General features: G+C 38.3%; 1 protein-coding gene across 1 annotated transcript in view; it reads left to right on the forward strand.

Moving 5' to 3' along the window:
- serpini1 (serpin peptidase inhibitor, clade I (neuroserpin), member 1) overlaps positions 1 to 19,692 on the forward strand; it is a 36,713-nt gene that overhangs the window by 743 nt on the left and 16,278 nt on the right. Inside the window, exons 2-6 of the mRNA XM_073041030.1 lie at positions 4,347 to 4,618; positions 7,857 to 8,087; positions 12,475 to 12,669; positions 13,870 to 14,074; positions 15,914 to 16,011. Of these exons, the coding sequence (XP_072897131.1) occupies positions 4,366 to 4,618; positions 7,857 to 8,087; positions 12,475 to 12,669; positions 13,870 to 14,074; positions 15,914 to 16,011 (982 nt within the window). The 5' untranslated portion in view covers positions 4,347 to 4,365. The remainder of the gene's footprint in view (positions 1 to 4,346; positions 4,619 to 7,856; positions 8,088 to 12,474; positions 12,670 to 13,869; positions 14,075 to 15,913; positions 16,012 to 19,692) is intronic.

Raw genomic sequence — 19,692 nt, forward strand, 5'->3', positions numbered from 1 at the left:
CCTTATTTTTGAAATGTCTATTAATGTAATCTTGTAAAGAACAAAAAAAATTCTCTTCGCTTTGCTTGCAAGTCGAGCATATTCCGTGGCGTGGTAAAAGATGCAGGAATAAATGAATAATTTCGGCAATTTGATGTTTTTGTAGCAGGTGAAATTTTCTCCTCGTTGAGTACTGCCCTTTAGTACTGAATTCTTCACTGAGGTGTCCATTATAATTTTAGTATTTAAAATCACATGCTACTTTTCTGGGCTCTGTAGTTGCTCGTTAAGGAGCGAGGAAACAACAACATGCGTGCGCCGCTCCTGAATTAGAAAATAGTTGGCTTAATTTTCGTGGTATTTTTCCACTTGAGGAATCGTGCACTTAAGAAGAGAAGCATCAATATGAACATGGCACTAACTATTCATGGGGAAAATGTAGTCATAATAAAATATTCTTGTATGTAGAATTATTTAACATTAACATCTTGTATCGTAAATAGTCCTTATAGGAATGGTTGTTTAAAAATAATGAAATTATTATCTTTTTCTGAAATGAAGCATTCAAGGAGGTATCCTTATTTAAATGTCTGACTGAAATTGTGTTATTTTTTTCTCTCTTTGAACAATTCCCATTTGGGATTAGTCCCTCCTGTTGTTTGTATCGCCTTGCTCTTCACTAGCTTTAAATCGACATAGCTCTTCCTTCAATAAGGCTGCTGCTTTACATTATAGAATGAAAAAAAGGTAGTTGATATTGTGCCATATTGCATTACGCTAGAAATAAAGTAATTATTAATAACCCATCAAAAGAAGTGTTGCTGGACCAAAAAGCAACTTTTATTGATGTAACACATTCTATACGTTACTGCAAAAAAATCAAAAGATGCTGCAGAGAAAATGTATTCAGTCACAAATTTTCATTGAGATGAAAGAAGGGGTTGTAAGGGTAACCAGAAGTATTATTAGAAATATAGGGTATAAAGTGATCTCCAGCATGTGAGATGGAGAAATAGAAGAGCTTTTCAGACAGTAGAACCGAGACATCATTGCCATAGAAGATATTTAACTTGTTCATTCTGCACCAGTTTTAGATCATAAGACACAGGAGCAGAATTCGACCATCTGGCCCATCGAGTCTGCTCCGCCATTCAATCATGGTTGATCCTTTTTTTCTCCTCCTCAACCCCAGTTCCCAGCCTTCTCCTCCTAACCTTTGATGCAATTTCCAATCAAGAGCCTATCAATCTCTGCCCTAAATACACCCAACAACCTGGCCTCTGCAGCTGCATGTAGCAACAAATTCCACAAATTTACCACCCTTTGGCTAAAGAAATTTCTCCGCATCTCTATCTGAATGGGCGTCCTCTATCCTTAGGCTGTGTCCTCTTGTCCTCTGCTCTACCACCATGGGAAACATATTTTCCACATCTACTCTGTCTAGGCCTTTTAACATTCAAAAGGTTTCAATGATATTTCCCCCTCATCCTTCTGAATTCCAGTCAGTACAAACCCAAAGACATCAAACGTTCCTTGTATGATAACCCTTTCATTCCTGAAATCATCCTTGTGAACCTCCTCTGGACCCTCTCCAATGGCAGCACATCTTTTCTAAGATGAGGGGTCCAAAGCTCTTCTCAATGGCCTCAACAGTGCCTTATCAAACCTCAGCATCACATTCTTACTTTTGTATTCTCGACCTCTGGAAATGAATACTGACGTTGCACTTGCCTTCCTCACCACCAACTCTACCTGCAGCTTTAGGGTCTTCTGCACAAGGACTCCCAAGTCACTTTGCATCTCAGATTTTTGGATTTTCTCCCCATTTAGAAATTGTCTGCACATTTATTTTTATGACCAAAGTGCATGACCATGCATTTTCTAACATTGCATTTCATTTGCCACTTTCTTGCCCATTCTCCTAATCTGTCTAAGTCCTTCTGCATCCTACCTGTTTCCTTAACACCACCTGCCCCACCACCAATATTTGTATCATCTGCAAGCTTGGCAATAAAGCCATCAATTCCATCATCTAAATCATTTATATGCAGTATAAAGAGAAGTGGTTCCAACACTGACCCCTGTGGAGCACCACTAGTCACTGGCAGCCAACCAGACAAGGATCCTTTTATTCCTACTCGCTGCCTTCTACCAATCAGCCAATTCTCTAACTATTTTAGTAAATTTTCTGTAATACCATGGGCTCTTAACTTGGTAAGCAGTCTCATGCATGGCACCTTGTGAAAGTCCAAATATACAACATCCACTGCATCAATCCTACTTGTAATCTCTTCAAAGAATTCCAACAGGTTTGTCAGTTAAGATTTTCCTTGACTTTGTACTGTCTTGTCCTGTGTCACCGAGTACTCCATGACTTCATCCTTAACAACTGACTCTAACTTCTTCCCAACCATTGAGCTCAAGATCAGGCTAACTGGTCTATAATTTCCTTTCTGCTGCCTTCCTCCTTTCTTAAAGAGAGGAGTAACATTTATAACTTTGCAGTCCTCTGGCACCATGCCAGATTCCAATGATTTTTGAAAGATAATTTCTAATGCCACCACAATCTCTAATGCTCCCTCTTTCAGTACCCCAGGTGCAGTTCATTTGGTCCAAGTGACTTATGTACCTTTAGGTCTTTCAGCTTTGTAAGCACCTTCACACACTACAACATCAGGCATTCTGCTAGTGTCTTCCACAGTGAAGCCTGATACAAACTACTCATTTAGTTCATCAGCCATCTCCTTGTCCCCCATTATTATTTCTCTTGCCTCATTTTCTAGCAGTCCTATATCCACTCTCATTTTTTATTTTTAACATGCTTGAAAAAACTTTTACTATCCACTTTGATATTATTTGCTAGCCTGCTTTCATATTTCATCTTTTCTAATTTTTTTTAGTTACTCTCTGTAGGTTTTTTTAAAAATTCTCAATTCTCTGACTTCCCACTAATTTTTGCTTTGTTGTATGCACTTTCTTTTGCTTTTACATTAGCTTTGACTTCCCTTGTCAGCCACGGTTGTACTACTTTACCATTTGAGTATTTCTTCATTTCTGGAATACATATGTCCTGCACCTTCCTAATTTCCCCCAGAAATGCAAGCCATTGCTGCTCTGCTGACATCCCTGCCAGCAGCTCCTTCCAATTCACCTTGGCCAACTCCTCTCTCAAACCACTGTAATTTCCCTTACTCCACTGAAATACTGCTACATCAGACTTCTGCCAATGCAATTTCAGGTTCAACTCAATCATATTGTGATCACTGATTCCGAAGGGTTTTTTTACTTTAAGCTCCCTAATCACCTCCAATTCATTACATAACACCCAATCCAATATAGCTGATCCCCTAGTAAGCTCAATGACAAACTGCTGTTAAAAAAAATTCGCTTAGGCTTTCAAGTAACTCACTCTCTTGAGATCCATTACCAACCTGATTTTCCCAGTCGACCTGCATGTTAAAATCTCCCATGACTACCATAACATTGCCCTTTTGAATCGCCTTTTTTATTTCCTGTTGTAACCTGTGGTCCACCTCCCAGCCACTGTTGGGTGGATTGTATATAACTGCCATCCATGGACTTTTACACTTGCAGTTTCTTATCTCAACCCACAAGGATTCAACATCTTCCAATCCTATGTAACATCTTTCTACTGATTTTATATCATTCTTTACCAGTAGAGCCACACCTCCCCTTCTGCCTACCTTCCTATCCCTCTGATATAACACGTAACCTCGGACATTCAGCTCCCAACTACCACCATCCTTCAGCCACAATCCAGTGATGGCCACAACATCATACCTGGCAATCTGTAATAGTGCAACAAGATCATCCAATAATGTTATTAGACAAAACTTATCCAAAAATATATTTCAAAATGGTATCTGATTGTGGCTGGATGAAACATTGTCAGTTGTATTAAAATTTTAAGATGCACTTCACAAATTTTATGTAATAGGAGGTGGAAAGCTCATATCCAAACAGTTACTGTCATGGCCCCTGCAGTTTCTCCATTCTGTAAATTCAAGCTAACTTATTTTTATTAAATGCATTGAGATATTTCTTAGCATGAGACACAATGTAAATGCCAGGCATTTTCCTTGGTGAAAGCTGAAAAAGAATTGCAGGAATCCTTGGCTTATTTTTTGAATCAATTTATCGATTTTTATTTTAAACATATTCAGTAGAGTTCTTATTGCTCTTTGTTGACATTAAGTTGAATACATTTCCACTCTACTCTGGTTATTATCAGTTATACAGGTTATTGCACCATTTGCCAGTTGACAACATTGCTTTGAAATAGTAGTTACTTTTTAGATGTTGTATTTTAATTTTTATGACGTTCTTTGCCTTTCCATTTCCTGTAGGTTTGGAAATTAAACTAAAATGGCAAAATTACCGGGAATCCTGATCCTTCTGATTGTGAAGTATGTGGCAGTAAATGGAGACTTCCAGGATAATGCCACCACTGACTTTTCCGTCAAGGTTTACCATCACTTGAGGTCAATACAGAAAGATGAAAATATTTTTTACTCCCCCTTCAGTATCATCATTGCTTTGGGAATGATTGAGATTGGTGCTGCTGGTACAACCCTCGAGCAAATTCAACATGTTACGGGCTCCAATTCCACGCTAAGAGGTAACTTGCCATATGTAATTGTGTTTGTTCAGTAGGATTATAATATGTACTTAGAAAATTTAAGGTGAATCATAGTTGCAAAGTGTCAGATTTGTTAACTTAAAAGTTATATTTGCCCTTCTAAAGCAAGCATAGATGCAATGGTACCCAGAAATATATTTGTGTAAATTATTGAAAGTAGCAGTGCAGATTTTAAAAGAAGGAACTAGTTGGACATGTGCTGTATATTCTGGGCTTCAGAAATTGAAACATGGAGTATAAAAACAGGAATGTTTTTCTGAACTGCTCTAACTTCATCTGAAATGTTGTGTTCAGGTCTGATCATCAGATTGAAGGAAAGATGTGAAGTTATTAGAAAGTGTCCAGAAAAGGTTCAGGAAAATAGTTTGTAAGATGCAATTTTACAGTTGGATTAGAGAAGCTCAAATAGTTTTCTTTAGCAAAGGCTGAGGGGCGATAAAATGATGAGGGGTCTGGTCAGAGTGAATAGTGAGAGCAACACTGTTTCCATTGGTGGTACAGTATTTAAATTAAAGTCAGCATAAAGGAAACAATACGCAAGATGGAATGCACTGCCTGAAAGTATAATGGAGGCAGGATCCATTGTGGTCTTGCTGAGGGACTGGATAAGTACATACACGATGGAAAAAAATTTGAAAGGCTCCATAGAAAATGCTACAGATTGAAATGCTACAGTCATTTTAGAGACCTTTCAGAGACAAAATGGCTGAATGACTTTCTTTTGTGCTGTAACAATCCTTGATTCTAGATATTCATCAAGCAGCGTAAACTAATCCCTTATTGAGATTCTTGAAGCTGCTGTTTCCAAGAACTAGTTCCCTGGGATATGGCTTCTATGTCTTGATCCAAGGTTACGTGATTGGTGCTCTTGAATACTTCTCATTAGCCAATCAAGACTTGTACCATTGTAAAATTCTTTTTTTTAAAAAAGAATCATTTGTGGCTTGAATTATTGTAGGTGCCTGCCTCATTTCAACAAGAGTTTTTAATAAAGGACCTTCTTTTTGGAATTGTATTTGATACACCCAGAAACTGGGATGGAAATTGTGCCCTTAGCCAGCACTAATTGGTTACAATGTAGGGATCAAGCTACTATAAAGATTTTTCTTATTTAATTGACATCAGGATGTGAGGATAGATTATTTATAGTAACTCCTAAGTAGGCACACATCTGCATGTTGCTAAAACATCAAGTGGAAATTGAGGGAATTCAATCAACGTTGAATTATCTATGGAGCAAAAATGATGTTTGGTACCCATAAGATAATCCGTGTGATGTCAACAGCCTCCTGCTCCATGTTCCAATGCCAACTCCAGCATTTTGTTCTGCTCATTCTCCAATTCAATCTGCACTCTGGTAGGTGCTAACAATTTCACTAGTGTCTTGGAACAACTTGTTTATGGTGAAATCTTGAATTTGAGAGAAGAAATTCTTCAGCATTTGTCAAATTCCTCCTCTAAAGTGACTTCAAAAAATAAGAAATCTTTAGATTCTTGTATTATCTTGTATTTGCACAGTTAGTCTTTTTGCACATTGGTTGTTTGCATGTAGTTTTTCAATGATTCAGTTTGAATCACTGAATCAAACTGTAGAACAGTTTGAATCTTTGTTCTACAGTAAATGCCTGCAGGAAAATAAATTTCAGGGTAGTATATGGTGACGTGCATACTTTGATAATAAATTTACTTTGAACAGTAGAACAAATTGGTCAGCAGCAGCTATAATTGATCATTTTATTGATATGGAACATGTATACACAATAGATGATGTATCATCTATTTGCTTTTGCATACTACCGTAGATTCCGGACTACAGAGCGCACCTGATTTTTAGCCGCTGGCACTAATTTTAGAAATAAAATCATTTTTTTAAATGTAAAGGCCGCACCGGATTTTAGGCCGCACCGGATTTTCGGCCGCAGGTGTCCCACGTTGTAATATTTACACAGAAAGATATTACACGTGAGGATTTTTTTAACTTTTAATTAAATCCATATGGTAACAAAAACAAATACATATTGCAAATGCTTTTTTTCGAACCGTGCCCGTACGCGGCTACTTTTAAATATACGTTGCGTATACTTCTTTACTGAACAACATTCCAATATCTCCTAACGACTGGTAAAAAATATATATACTGCAGCCTACCAGGAAAAGTTATTGATACCTTTAACTTAAAAGCAGAGTTCGCTCGGATCCAAAGCCGCTCGCGGAATCCGCTCCCCCCCTCCTTTCCGTTTCATCGCAAACGGCATTTAAAAGCAGATTTCGCTCAGATCCAAAGCCGCTCCGCCGCTCGACCCCCTCCTTTCCGTTTCATCGCAAACGGCATTTTCCCACAAGACGCCGTGAAACCGGGTGTGTCGTCATAGCATCCCGCGATGTAGTACAGAAAACAAATATAGTTTAAACTAAGAGGGTAGGTAGCACAATGCTTCGAGTGTTTTCCATGTTGATGAGGGTGAGTACAAATGACTGATTTACAATAATTTAATTGTGAAAGTGCGCTTGATTTATCGTACAATTTCATTGGACCTCTGTGAACTACTCATCAATTTTATTGGTCTACTGTTACGAGGCAAAATGTTTACGAGGCGGCATGAAAAAAACCTTGCATTAGCCGCATCGGATTATTGGCCGCAAAGTTCAAAGCTGTTCAAAATGTGGGAAAAAAGTAGCGGCTTAAAATCCGGAATCTACGGTACTTGTTTTTTTCCTGCATGCCCTTGCATCCTGAACAATAGCATCTGGCACAAGACGCACAAACCATTATCTTCTAGAATTTATTGTAGAACTCAAACTCTGCTCCTACTGAGTTCAATTTATTGTCCTTTTTTATTGTGTTGAGGAGTTATTTTGAACTTGGGTATGCTACCGTGAATGGATGATGGAAATTTAAATGTATTTAATCCATTATTCATGGAATGATGACAGCTATGTAGCCAAAATAGCTTGTTCTGCAGTGAAGTTCTTTGAGGAAAAGTGTTATTTCTTTGTACTACATTTCCATTCATTTCTTTGTTTCTTCCACTTAAAAATTGAGATGTTTCTGAAAATGATTTTCTTGTTTACCCCTGAGAAACTACTTCAATTCTTCCCACTTACTTGTATGAAGTTTTCTTAAAGAATGTGGAAAACATTGAAAATGTGAGATGTCCCAATTATGATGTGTATTATTATGGAGTATATTATAAAATTGCTAATTTATTCTGCACAGGTGAAGAATTTGGCTTCTTCCATGACCTTTCTCAATCAATGAAAGCAGATCATCAGCAGTATGTAATGGAAGTTGCCAACTCGTTGTTTGTGCAGGAAGGATTTCAACTAAGTGACAATTACCTACAAATGCTGAACAGGTATTTCAGTGCCAGTGCTGAAAATGTTGACTTCAACCATCCTTCTTCAGTGGCTGATCTCATCAATGAATGGGTAAAGAATCAAACTGCTAGTGAGTATTGCCAGATTACAATGTTTCTCCCCATCACATACACGGGGATATGCAAAAAATAACTTGCCAAAGTGGAATTAATTTTTGCTGCTTTAAAAATGAAATTAGTGGCTTGTAAATTGGAAACCCTTGCAATATGCAGTTTCAGCGACAGGTTGCTATTGATGCAATGCTCCTCAGACAGGATGAAGAGATCAATACTCCCCAATGCCATTCGGCTTTACAATTCAACCGCCAGGAGTAAGATATGTTAAAGTATCGGGATTAGGACTCAATGTATTTAAGTAAACTACTTAAGAACTTTTTAAAAGCTATTATTAATGCTTTTTGAGAGGGTGATTTTAGATGCATATCATATTTTGACTGAGTTAAGTATTGTATGTAATTAGTTTTGCTACAATAAGTGTATGGGACATTGGAAAAAATGTTGAATTTCCCCATGGGGATGAATAAAGTATCTATCTATCTATCTATCTATAATGATTGGTGAATCATGAATATGTTCTTGTAGTGCGGTAGAAATGAGCGTATTGCATTAAATCTCCTCACTGCTATGGAACTTGTGTGGATCCAGGCAAGTGGGAAGTATTCCTTTGCTTTTACTGCTGGTCCTTCATGAGGGGTGGGTGTGCTGGGAAGAAAATTGGACCTTCATCTATTCTTTCAACCAACTCACTAGTGCTACTGCCCCAGTTAAGTTTCCTGTCAGTGGTAATAACAGAAGATGAGAACAGTACAGGAATCGGTAGAAGACAGGCTGGAACGTGTTCCTCTGCAGACTGCTACGGGCTTCTATTTGCCAGCAACAACCAGGGAATCAGGAACTTGTGTTATATTATTTGTTTTTATGTGTCTCTGTTTGCTGCTATCTTATGTGCAAAATGTGCCTTTTTCTATGTACGACTGTTGGTATTGTGTTTTGTACCTTGGGCCCAGAGAAACGCTGTTTCATTTGGCTGTATTCATCGGTACCCGTGTATAGTTGACTGACAATTGAACTTGAATAGGCCCTTCTGTCCACAATATTGTTCCAAGCTAATTAAGCTAATGGCACCTCTTTAATCTACTTCCTTCTGCTTGCTTGTAGTCCATATCTTTCCATTCTCTGCATAAGAGACTATTAAATGCCTCTCTCGTGTGTGCCTCAGCTACTACCCTGGCAGTACATTCCAGTCACCCACCACTCTGTCTATTTAAAAAAAGAAAGAATCCTTCACTAATCTCCTTTGAACTTCCCCCTCTCATCTTAAATGCATGACCTACAGTATTAGACATTTCTACCATGAGGAAAAGAGACTGGCTGTCAATTTTATCTATGCTTATAATTTAGATATTGCCTACATGAACTTTAGCAAGTTCTTTGACAAGGTCCCACATGGAGATTTGGTCAAGAAGGTTCAGTCACTTGGCATTCAGGATGAGTTAGTACATTGCATTTGACGTTGGCTTCATGGAAGAAACCAGAGGTGGTGGTAGATGGTTGCCTCTCTGACTAAAGGCCTGTGATCAGTGGTGTGTGGCTGGGTCTGTCATTTGTCATCTATATCAAAGATCTGGATGATAATGTGGTAAACTGGTTCAGCAAATCTGTTGATGATGCCGAGATTCGGGGTGTAATCGACAGCGAGGAAAGCTATCAAAGCTTGCAGTGGGTTCTGGACCTGTTGGAAAAATGGGCTGAAAAATGGCAGATGGAATTTAATGCAGACAGGTGTGAGGTGTTGCACTTTGGGAGGACAAACGAGGGTAAGAACTACACAGTGAAAGTAGGGCACTGAGGAGTACGGTAGGACAGGAGGATCTAGGGATACAGATCCATAATTCCTTAAAGGTGTTCTCACACATAGATAGGGTTGTAAAGAGAGCTTTGGGCACATTGATATTCATAAATACTGAGTACAGGATTTGGGATGTTATGTTGAAGTTGTATAAGATGTTGGTGTGGCCTAATTTGGAGTATTGTGTACAAGTCTGGTCATCTACCTACAGGAAAGATATCAATAAAATTGAAAGAGTGCAGAGAAAATTTACAAGGATGCTCTTGGGACTTGAGGACCTGAGTTATAAGGAAAGGTTGAATAGGTTAGGACTTTATTCCCTGGAGCGTAAGAGAACAAAGGGAGGTATACAAAATTATGAAGGATATAGATGGGGTAAATGCAAGCAGGATTTTTCTACTGTGGTTGGGTGAGACTAGAACTAGAGTTAATGAGATGAGTGTGAAAGGTGAAATGGTTAAGGAGAATATGAGAGGGAATTTCTTCTGTCAGAAGGTGATGTGAGTGTGGAACAAGTTGCCAGCAGAAGTAGTGGGTTCAATTTCAATTTTAAGGGAAATTTGGAAAGGAAAAATGCACTGATGGAAGGTCTGTGCTGTGGCTGTAGGTCAATGGGACACTACAGAATAATAATACAGCATGGGCTACATGAGTTAATGTGCTGTAAAGTTCTGTGACATTTGTTAAAGCCCATTACCCCTAATGGGGCATCGGCTGTCGACAGCAGCTCCCCAGAGTAGTCTGTCCTAGGCCAGTCTTTCAAGTTGTTACTAGCAGCCAGAGATCCATCCTCTCCCAGCCTCTTTTGGTGTTTCTGTAGCTCTAGGCTTTCGTGGGATGAGTTACCATCCCTAGGCCCAACCCTCCGCCTTTCACAGCCAGGCTTGGGATTATCCATTGCGGTGTTACATCACTCTATGACTCTGTCCTGTAAATTTCTGCCAGGTAAGCTCTTGGCCTCTGTCACTCTAGGGAAAACAGCCCTAGTTTGTCCAATCTCTCCTTATAGCACCTGCCCTCCAATCCAGGCAGTATCCTAGTAAATTTAAAGAGCAAACACGAGGAAATCTGCAGATGCTGGAAATTCAAACAACAACACACACAAAATGCTGGTAGAACACAGCAGGCTAGGCAGCATCTATAGGGAGAAGCGCTGTTGACGTTTCGGGCCGAGTCCTGACGAAGGGTCTTGGCCCGAAACGTCGACAGTGCTTCTCCTTATAGATGCTGCCTGGCCTGCTGTGTTCCACCAGCATTTTGTGAGTATCCTAGTAAAACCTCTTCTGACTCCTCTCTATTTTTCTTGTACAGAGGCAACCAGAATTGAATGCAATGCTCCATATGTGGTCTAATACGAGTTTTATAAAGCTGAAAAATAACTTTCCCCTACTCTTGCACTGAATGTCTCAATTAATAAAAGCAAAATCCATGAAACTTTGAAATATAGATCCTCCCTGACTTACTGGCCATGATATCTTCCTTCCGCTCAATCTCTTCACTTTCTGACCTGGTGCTCTGGTTTCTAGACCCCCTGAGATAACCTAGAGGATAATGATGATGTGGATTTTAATGATGGTAATGCCATTGGGAGAAGTGGAGATTGTCATTTTCTAGTACCTATTTAATCCAAGTGGTATTTGCTAAACAGCCTATGTGGTTTTCTTACTAATATAAATTGGTACAGTTATTATTTGCCACATGCTGTTTCTGACATTGATATCTTTCAGGGTCCAACTGGGTTATATAGTTCAGATAATCTTGGCAATGACCAGTAAACTTTCCACTTGGACTTTATCAGTTTCCTTGTTGCAATCAGTGATTCTGTTGAGTTCTATTTAACATAGAGGTTGAAAATGACAGTTTCTTTGACCTGACACCTGGAGTTATCAGAGTCAGTGTTCAGACTCGAGTGCTTTTGCTGCTGAGTATTATATCAATTGAATGTGGAATGCCCAAGGATGGTGATGGTAGAAGATTTGGGGCATTCACTAAAAGATAAGCTTCTGGAGTTGTAAATATGGCAATACGTTACTTGGCTAAGCTGGGAAATAGTGAATTGACATGAGTGGACCAGAACATCTGGTAAGTAAACATAGCCCTCTTCCCTTGGTGTTCAATGGCATCACTGACATTTTTCTGCCATCCTTATTCCGGGAGACACCATTAACATGTGGTATTGCTACAGGAGCACATTCAGGACTGTGATTCCTATCTCATTCATCAAACCTCATTTGCCCTTCATGAAGTAAAAGCTATAAGTGTGAAGGAATATGCCTGGATCTGCATGAGAACTGCAATACTCAACAGAATCAACACAATCCAGGACAACAAAGCTGTTGATTGCCACCCTATTCCTCACCAGGAACATTCATTCCTGCACACAACTTTTCGTGTTTTGGGGATCATTGTTGCAAAAGGATTTTCAATTTGGAAGCCAGAAATTTCATTCCCAGAGCAACTAGGAATCACTTCCAGTTTTGCAACCAGCTATGGAACATTAACGGTAGCTAAATTTGCAACATAATTGAAATGGTTTAGTTTGGGTGTACAATGTAGATCCCTGTTTGTATTGTATATTTGTAAAATAATCTTTTCTTTTATCTACACAGGCAAAATACAGAACCTTTTATCAGGGAAGGACTTGAATGCTTTGGCCCACATAGTCCTCGTCAATGCAGTTTATTTTAAAGGAAACTGGAAGTCTCCATTCCGAGCAGAGCATACACATACTTTCCCTTTTACCAAAGATGATGAAAGTGAAATACAGATACCCATGATGCATCAGCAAGATGACTTCTTCTACGGTTTGCAAACGTTTAGCTATTTTGTACTGTTAATTAAAACTGACCTTTCCATTCAGCTGCCTTGTCTTTGGGGAAAGAAGTACAAATTTGTAGAGAATAGTATTTCTTTGTTTCCTAACTTTCTTTGGTTATGTAACCTTGTACAGCAACACTCTGCTGAAATGGACACAATGAGTTTTTGTTTCCACGTTTCAGTGCATTTAACCACTTGGTGAGGTACAATTACAGTGAAATAGTACCTACCAAGTGGTGCAGAAATTGGATGGAAGGTGAATTCTGAACATGACACCAAATCCATACCATTTGTTGTGTTCCCCCTTCAATTTACACTTTTCTCTCATTTTGCTTTATCTTTCTCTGCTTTCTCCCTCCTCTCTGCCACCTTTCTCTCTCCCTCTGCTTCATTATTTTACTGCATTCTGCAAGCTGGGATTCTTATAGAAGTAAGAGTCCTACAAAGTTGGTAGTCAAGTGTTTAAGTTCCACTCCAGAGAGCAGAGTACAAATCCAGGTGACTGTCACAATGCAGTTGTGAGGCTATGTTGCACTGTTGGAGGTATTGCCTTTTGAAAGAGCCATGTAAATGAACATGGTTTCAATGGCTATATTTCAAAGAATTGCCATAGAATTTGTTCTACTCCTGACCGGTAGTTGTCCTTCATGTAAAAGCCCGGGATTATACTCTCTGGAGTTCAGAAAAATGAGAGGGGATCTTATAGAAACATACAAAATTTTGAAAGGGATAGATAAGATAGAAGTAAGAAAGTTGTTTCCATTGGTAGGTGAGACTAGAACTAGGGGACATTGCCTCAAGATTCAGGGGAGAAGATTTAGGACGAAGATGAGGAGAAACTTTTTTTCCAGGAGAGTGGTGAATCTGTGGAATTCTCTGTCCAGAGAAGCAGTTGAGGCTTCTTCATTAAATATATTTAAGAAACAGTTAAATAGGTTTTTACATAGTAAGGGAATTAAGTGTTATGGAGAAAAGGCAGGTAGATGGAGCTGAGTTTACGGACAGATCAGCCATGATCTTATTGAATGGCAGGGCAGGCTCGATGGGCCGGATGGCCTACTCCTACTCCTATTTCTTATGTTGTGTTGTGTGTTCAATAAAAAGTACTCAACTATTGTTTAAAGTGGATTTCATTGACAGTCAGAGGTTGTGAATTATATGTAGATGCATTTTGTTTTTGTTTCTAGGTGAGTTCAGTGATGGCTCCAATGAGGTGGGAGGAGTTTACCAGGTCTTAGAAATGCCTTACCTTGGTGACAAACTGAGTATGATGATAGTTCTCCCAAGACAGGAAGTACAACTAGCCACCTTGGAACCCCTTATTAAAACGCAACTAATTAATGAATGGGCAAGCTCTGTGAAGAAGCAGAAGGTTGAAGTGTTTCTGCCAAGGTGAGGAATTTGTAATGGAATAAAAATCAGTACCATGACTAATATGTTTACCCAGTTATTTTGAAGTGTATGAAGCTCGGTGAACATGAGAGTGAAGTGTGCTGTTTGTGGTCTGATGTGTCAGAAGAAAACATTTATTTGTAGCTGCTGCTGAGTAAGAAAACACTGTTCGTTACTCCGCTGCAAAGTCTCTTCAAGGTATGCTTCCAGCTGCTGCCCAGGGCTCTGAAGATCCACCAGAGGCCCAGAAATTTCTGGCTGTTGGCACTTTGCTCTGCTCCATCATTGGACTCTGTCTTGCCCAATGTCAAATTCCATTGCTTTCCTGAATGGGAAATTCTTTTAAATTATTCTTCTTTGACTTTTTTTGTATTGAAGGTGTATTTATTGCTTTTTAAATCTTTGTTTACAGCAATTTTAATAGTCTTTAAATGTTTTGGAATATTGCAGACAAATAAAATTTGTAAAACAAAAACAAACAAATAAACTTCAGGTTTTGATGGAAGATACAACTCTAACTCCATCTTAGCTTCCTAGTAAAGACTAAGGGGTCTTCCAGGATAAGGCTACAGGATCTTCTTGCAAACGTTGCCTGATGTCTCGGGGCACAGAGAGTCTGCTTCATTGTCCTCTGTGCCTATTCCAGGTCCGAAAGGTAGCTCAGCATGTTGATCTGGTGGTTAAGTGGGCATTCTGGATTCTTTCTCTTGTTATCTGTAGGCATGGAAAGTGAAGATGGGGAGGTTGTGCTTAGGAGACCATATTAGACCACAGCTCATGTCCTGTATTCATTTCTGGTGGGCATATTACAGAAAAGATGGGTTTGTGTAGAAGATGATGTAGATGAGATTTATTAAGATGTTTCTGGGAGTGAAATTTGAATCTATGTGCTAAGATTCAGCTGGCGCTTTTGGTTGGAGCAGAGGAATCTGAAGGGAGACTCAGATGTTTGAAACTGAGATCCCAAATGAAGTAACTATAAATTACATTTTTTAAAGCAGGTAAGCATAAAAAGAAAAACAAGTTAGTGGTAGATGAGGATTTTTTTTTAACCAGAGTGAATATTTTCCCGAAGGAATGATCAGGCAGAAATCTTCATCCCATTCAAAAATTGCCTAGATATGTATTTGAAGATCCATGACCTAGAAAATGGGATTGGACCCTATAGTTCTCTGTCAGACACCACAGGTGCCCTGTATCAACTGACTACTTGCTATGCCATTAACTTTCTCTTAACCAAAAATATTGTGAGAAAAACTATAGTATTAAGTTCTTAAAGAACTGAAGATACTTAAAATGCAACTTGTATTTTAAAATAGCGGACCATATGCTCAAAGCTATTGAATAATTTCTGTTCCAGTTAATTCAAATTGAATTCAGACTGCAGGATTGATTGGAAGACAGTTACTCTTTGTTTCTCATTCACCAATTCACCTTGCAAATTTGGCAACCAAAATATCCAATTCAAGTTGTCCAGCATTTACTGTAACAATAAATAGCATCAATAGCACAGCAAATCTTGTATGTTCATGCGGGTGTATTTTAAGCATCACCAGCTGCCACAGACCTTAAAAGCATTTGTAGAGGATTCAAAGCCAAGATACAGAACTGAGAATGCAATTTACATCAAATCAAATAAGTTGATTGGTTTGAAGTTGTATTATGTAGCAGTGCATTTGCCACCATTGTGGCTCTTAGTTCTCAATAAAATAATATTTATTATTCTTTGCCTTTACAAAATTGAATATACTGTGTTAGATATTTGCTGTAAGAATGCTTTTTATATTGTACTATTGTTCATTAGTGTTTGAGTTTTTACATATGTATCTATGTTACTAGATTTAAGGTGATGCAGAATGTTGATCTGAAGGAGATCCTGGCTAGCCTTGGCATCTTGGACCTGTTTAGTGTTAATGCTGACCTCTCAGCAATGACTGGTAAGAGTCTGTTCATTTAAAGTTCATCAATATTGTTCATGTCTAATAAAAAAGTCTGAAAATTGTCAAGTATCTGTAGATATCCTCTGTCATGTTTTTGATTATTAGGGTGAGGAAATATTAATAGCAATAGATTAAAGAGCTCGGTGAGAGATCTCTCCTTGAGAACAAAGCCTATTGCTGTTGGGCACAGTTTTGATGAGATGCCATAATGCTAGTAGATTTGTTCTTTCAGGACGTCTCATCTGTTTTGCCAAAAATAAATCTTAAATGGGCAAAAAGAAATAATTGAACATGGGTACAAAATTATAGTGCACAGTTTGGATTAGATGATACTGTAAGACAGTCTTTCTCAACCTTTTCACCCTGGAGAAACTCTTAAAATAATTTTCAGGTCTCAGGGAATCCCTGCGCAAAATATAAATATATAGCATCCACAGCTCATGGTAAGTTGGTGTGATCAATAAGTTGTAGATATAATAATCCAAAAATAATTGTCAATGCTCTTTTAAGTAGAGAATAAATTTTTAGCCAACCTTTCTTGAAAAAAGGTAGTTAAGCTTATCTTACCTTTCTTGAAATTAATCTCTTTCTTTCCCTTTCATGAATTTTAAAAACTCATAAAGAAAACATAAGCCAGTTATTTAACAGAATGTATTAAGCCAAATGAGATTTAATTTTTCTAAGGGTAGGCTCAGTAGAATTAATTTAAATAAAGGCTGTAAGTTGATTTTAATTAATGCTATCTACAACATGAAAATTTATCGACAATGTTGAATAGTTAAGTTCCTAAAAACCATAAGCCAAAGCAACACAGTTGCTAACACAGTTCCTCCGAGACAGACGTTTTATTTCCAGATATGAAGACAAAACATTAGATATATCTTGACTTATACTTGTTTCTGGCAGCTCTTTGCAACAGGCAAAGCTTTCTTGAATTTTACAATCATTTACAAATCTTACAAATGCTACAACATGACATTTATTGGTGAAATCTGTTGACTCATCAACCTGGATAGAGAAGCTGTTTTTTTTTTCAGTTTATCACACAAAACCTCTTCAGTGTCATGTGACATGTGATCATAAAATCAACTTATGGGTACTGTTTGAGAATTAAACCTTTTCAATTTCTCATACTGTATCTCGTCTTAACATTTTACCCACTCTAATTTTACATGCTGGCATTATTAGGTACTCACCAACTGTGTGACATTTTCTTTTCTGGGTAGTAAGTTCTTCTAAATAACTTGCTTCCTCTGTCCTCTTACTGACTGTGGTTTTATTAACAAAAGCCTTACTTTGTTTGTTTTGAGATTCCAATGGCCGTTTAGAATAATCAGCACTTTTAGGTATCATATTGCTGTGATTTGTAGTTAAACATCTTTTCAATTTTTTTGGAGCCATTGCTGCATTTGTAGGTTGTTTACCACAGACTCGGCACAATGGAACAGGACAACCTGGATCCCCAGTCCAAATAAAACCCACTGATAAGTAGCTTTCATTGTAAAGACGGACTTTTTTGTGTCTGTTTTGTCTAGCTCAGTGAAATGACTCAGACAATTGTACTGTTAGACATGTCTGTAAAACATGGGTTAATAAAATATTTAAAAAATGGCATAATAAATAACTAAATGAGAAAACAGCAAAAAGTACAGAAACTTCACAATACAATTCACTTGTAACCTATATAATCTGCCTTTTGCAACATTTACAACAACAAAGTGGCAGGCCAGCAGCTGAGTCACATTGTGTAAGAATTCCTCCTTTAGAATGAAAATATCCCTCTAATTTTCTATTTTCTACTGCACAGGTGGAGTTTGTTTGCTCGCATAAGTCAGTTGGCGTGGCAGAGGTAATTTGGGAGGGAAGGTCTGACATCACAGCCCAAGTTGGGAGAGTCCGTTCAATGCTTGGAAAACGTATTTCACGCTCATCAGCCTATTGTCCTCCACTCAGTACAGTACAGCACTTGCCAATTATCAAAGGCCTCCCCTTTCGTGCGTTAGAAACTGAGAATGCACTCAAGCAAATAAACACAGTCCAACTGGGCTCAGAGACCTCTAACGAGATTGCTAACGGCTGTTCGGTCACTGTCCACCACTGTGAGCGCTAGCATCGCATGTTGCGCAAAGTTCAAAAAACAATTTTTTTAGATCACAATCTCTTACAAACCCCCGGCGACCTCTCACGGAACCTTAGGGTTGTACGGAACCCCGATGAGAAATGCTGCTGTAAGGCATTACCCATCTATTATCTCAGCACATTGGTTTTAACTAGGTTCAAAAATCCTTGGTACGAATCAGGTCTCGTTGTGTCATCAATGAATATTTGAGGAGGAATGTGCAGGAAATGGGGAACTGGTATTCGATAGGCAGTGTGGGACAGATTGGAAATTTTATTTTAGAAAAAAACCCCATGAAAACAAAAGAAAGTTTCAATTAAAATGTGCGCTTCAGCAGTAATGATGCAGTTTGGTCCCTAGGGTGTTCACCAGTTGTAGAAGGCCTTTAGTTCAACAGTGAACACTGTTGTGAGGATTCCTAAGCATGAACAAACCTCAGAAGAGAGCAGACATTTGAGGCAAATGAATGCATAATGCATACTCCATCAGAAATTCTGTGATTTTCATTCCAAAGCCAACCGCTGGAAGGTCAATATATTATTAACATTTGAATAAAGATACACACTTAACATTGAAAAATATTTTTATTATTCATGCATTCATTGCAAATTTTGTAACAGTATTGTTTCTTTGAACACGGACATCTTAAAAAATTATGTCAGCAATGTGTTTGTCTAAGTCTGCATTTGCAAATAGTTCAAGTTTATCGTCCATCAACCGTACGCATATATACCGTCAAAGGAAACAACGTTCCTCAGGACCAAGGGGCACAACACAGTATGTAGAGGTCATACATATAACTTAAAGTAATATTACCGCTAGTAAATTAACAAATAACAAGGTGCTTATACGATACAAGTTAAAAAGTAAACAGTATAACGCTACTGCTGTTTCATGCATGATCAGACCTGGGTGGTGACAGGGAGTTCAGAAAGTTTATGGCTTGGGGGAAGAAGCTCGTTCCCACCCTAAGAGTTCTTTTCCTAATGCAACTGTGCTGCTTGTCTATTGGTAGGTGGCCAAAGAGATGGGAGGGATCACTGACAATGCTAAGTGTTTTGTGTATGCAGCATACCTGATAAATATCTCTGGATGAAATCAAGACCATATTACAAATAGTACAAATGTGAATTTGATGTAGGGTACTGCAGGGGAATATCTTTAAGCAGCAATAATTAATTATGCATGTCTCCAGTTTGTTGAGCTTTGTGTTATTCTATTATATTTGGGTCAATTGCACAGAGATTATGATGTTGTACAAACATTTGACCAAAGTGCATGAGAGCTGGTATGCAGCATGTACACAGGTGGGAATAATTTACATTACGGTATTATGTTGGCTAACATATTCTAAGAAACCATAGCAACATGAGCGAAGGGAGTTTTTAATTTAAGTGGAGCGATATGGAGATCCTTCATAACCCCAGCATTATAGTGAAACTTCAGTCTGGCAATATTGGATAAATGTGGATTAATTACCTATTAATCAGTCGCTTGCACAATGAAATTCAAGTTACAGATCACTGCGCTGTACTTTTAATCTTAAACAACAGGTAGAT

Source organism: Hemitrygon akajei, chromosome 3, assembly GCF_048418815.1.
Source record: "Hemitrygon akajei chromosome 3, sHemAka1.3, whole genome shotgun sequence".
NCBI classification, from domain to species: domain Eukaryota; kingdom Metazoa; phylum Chordata; class Chondrichthyes; order Myliobatiformes; family Dasyatidae; genus Hemitrygon; species Hemitrygon akajei.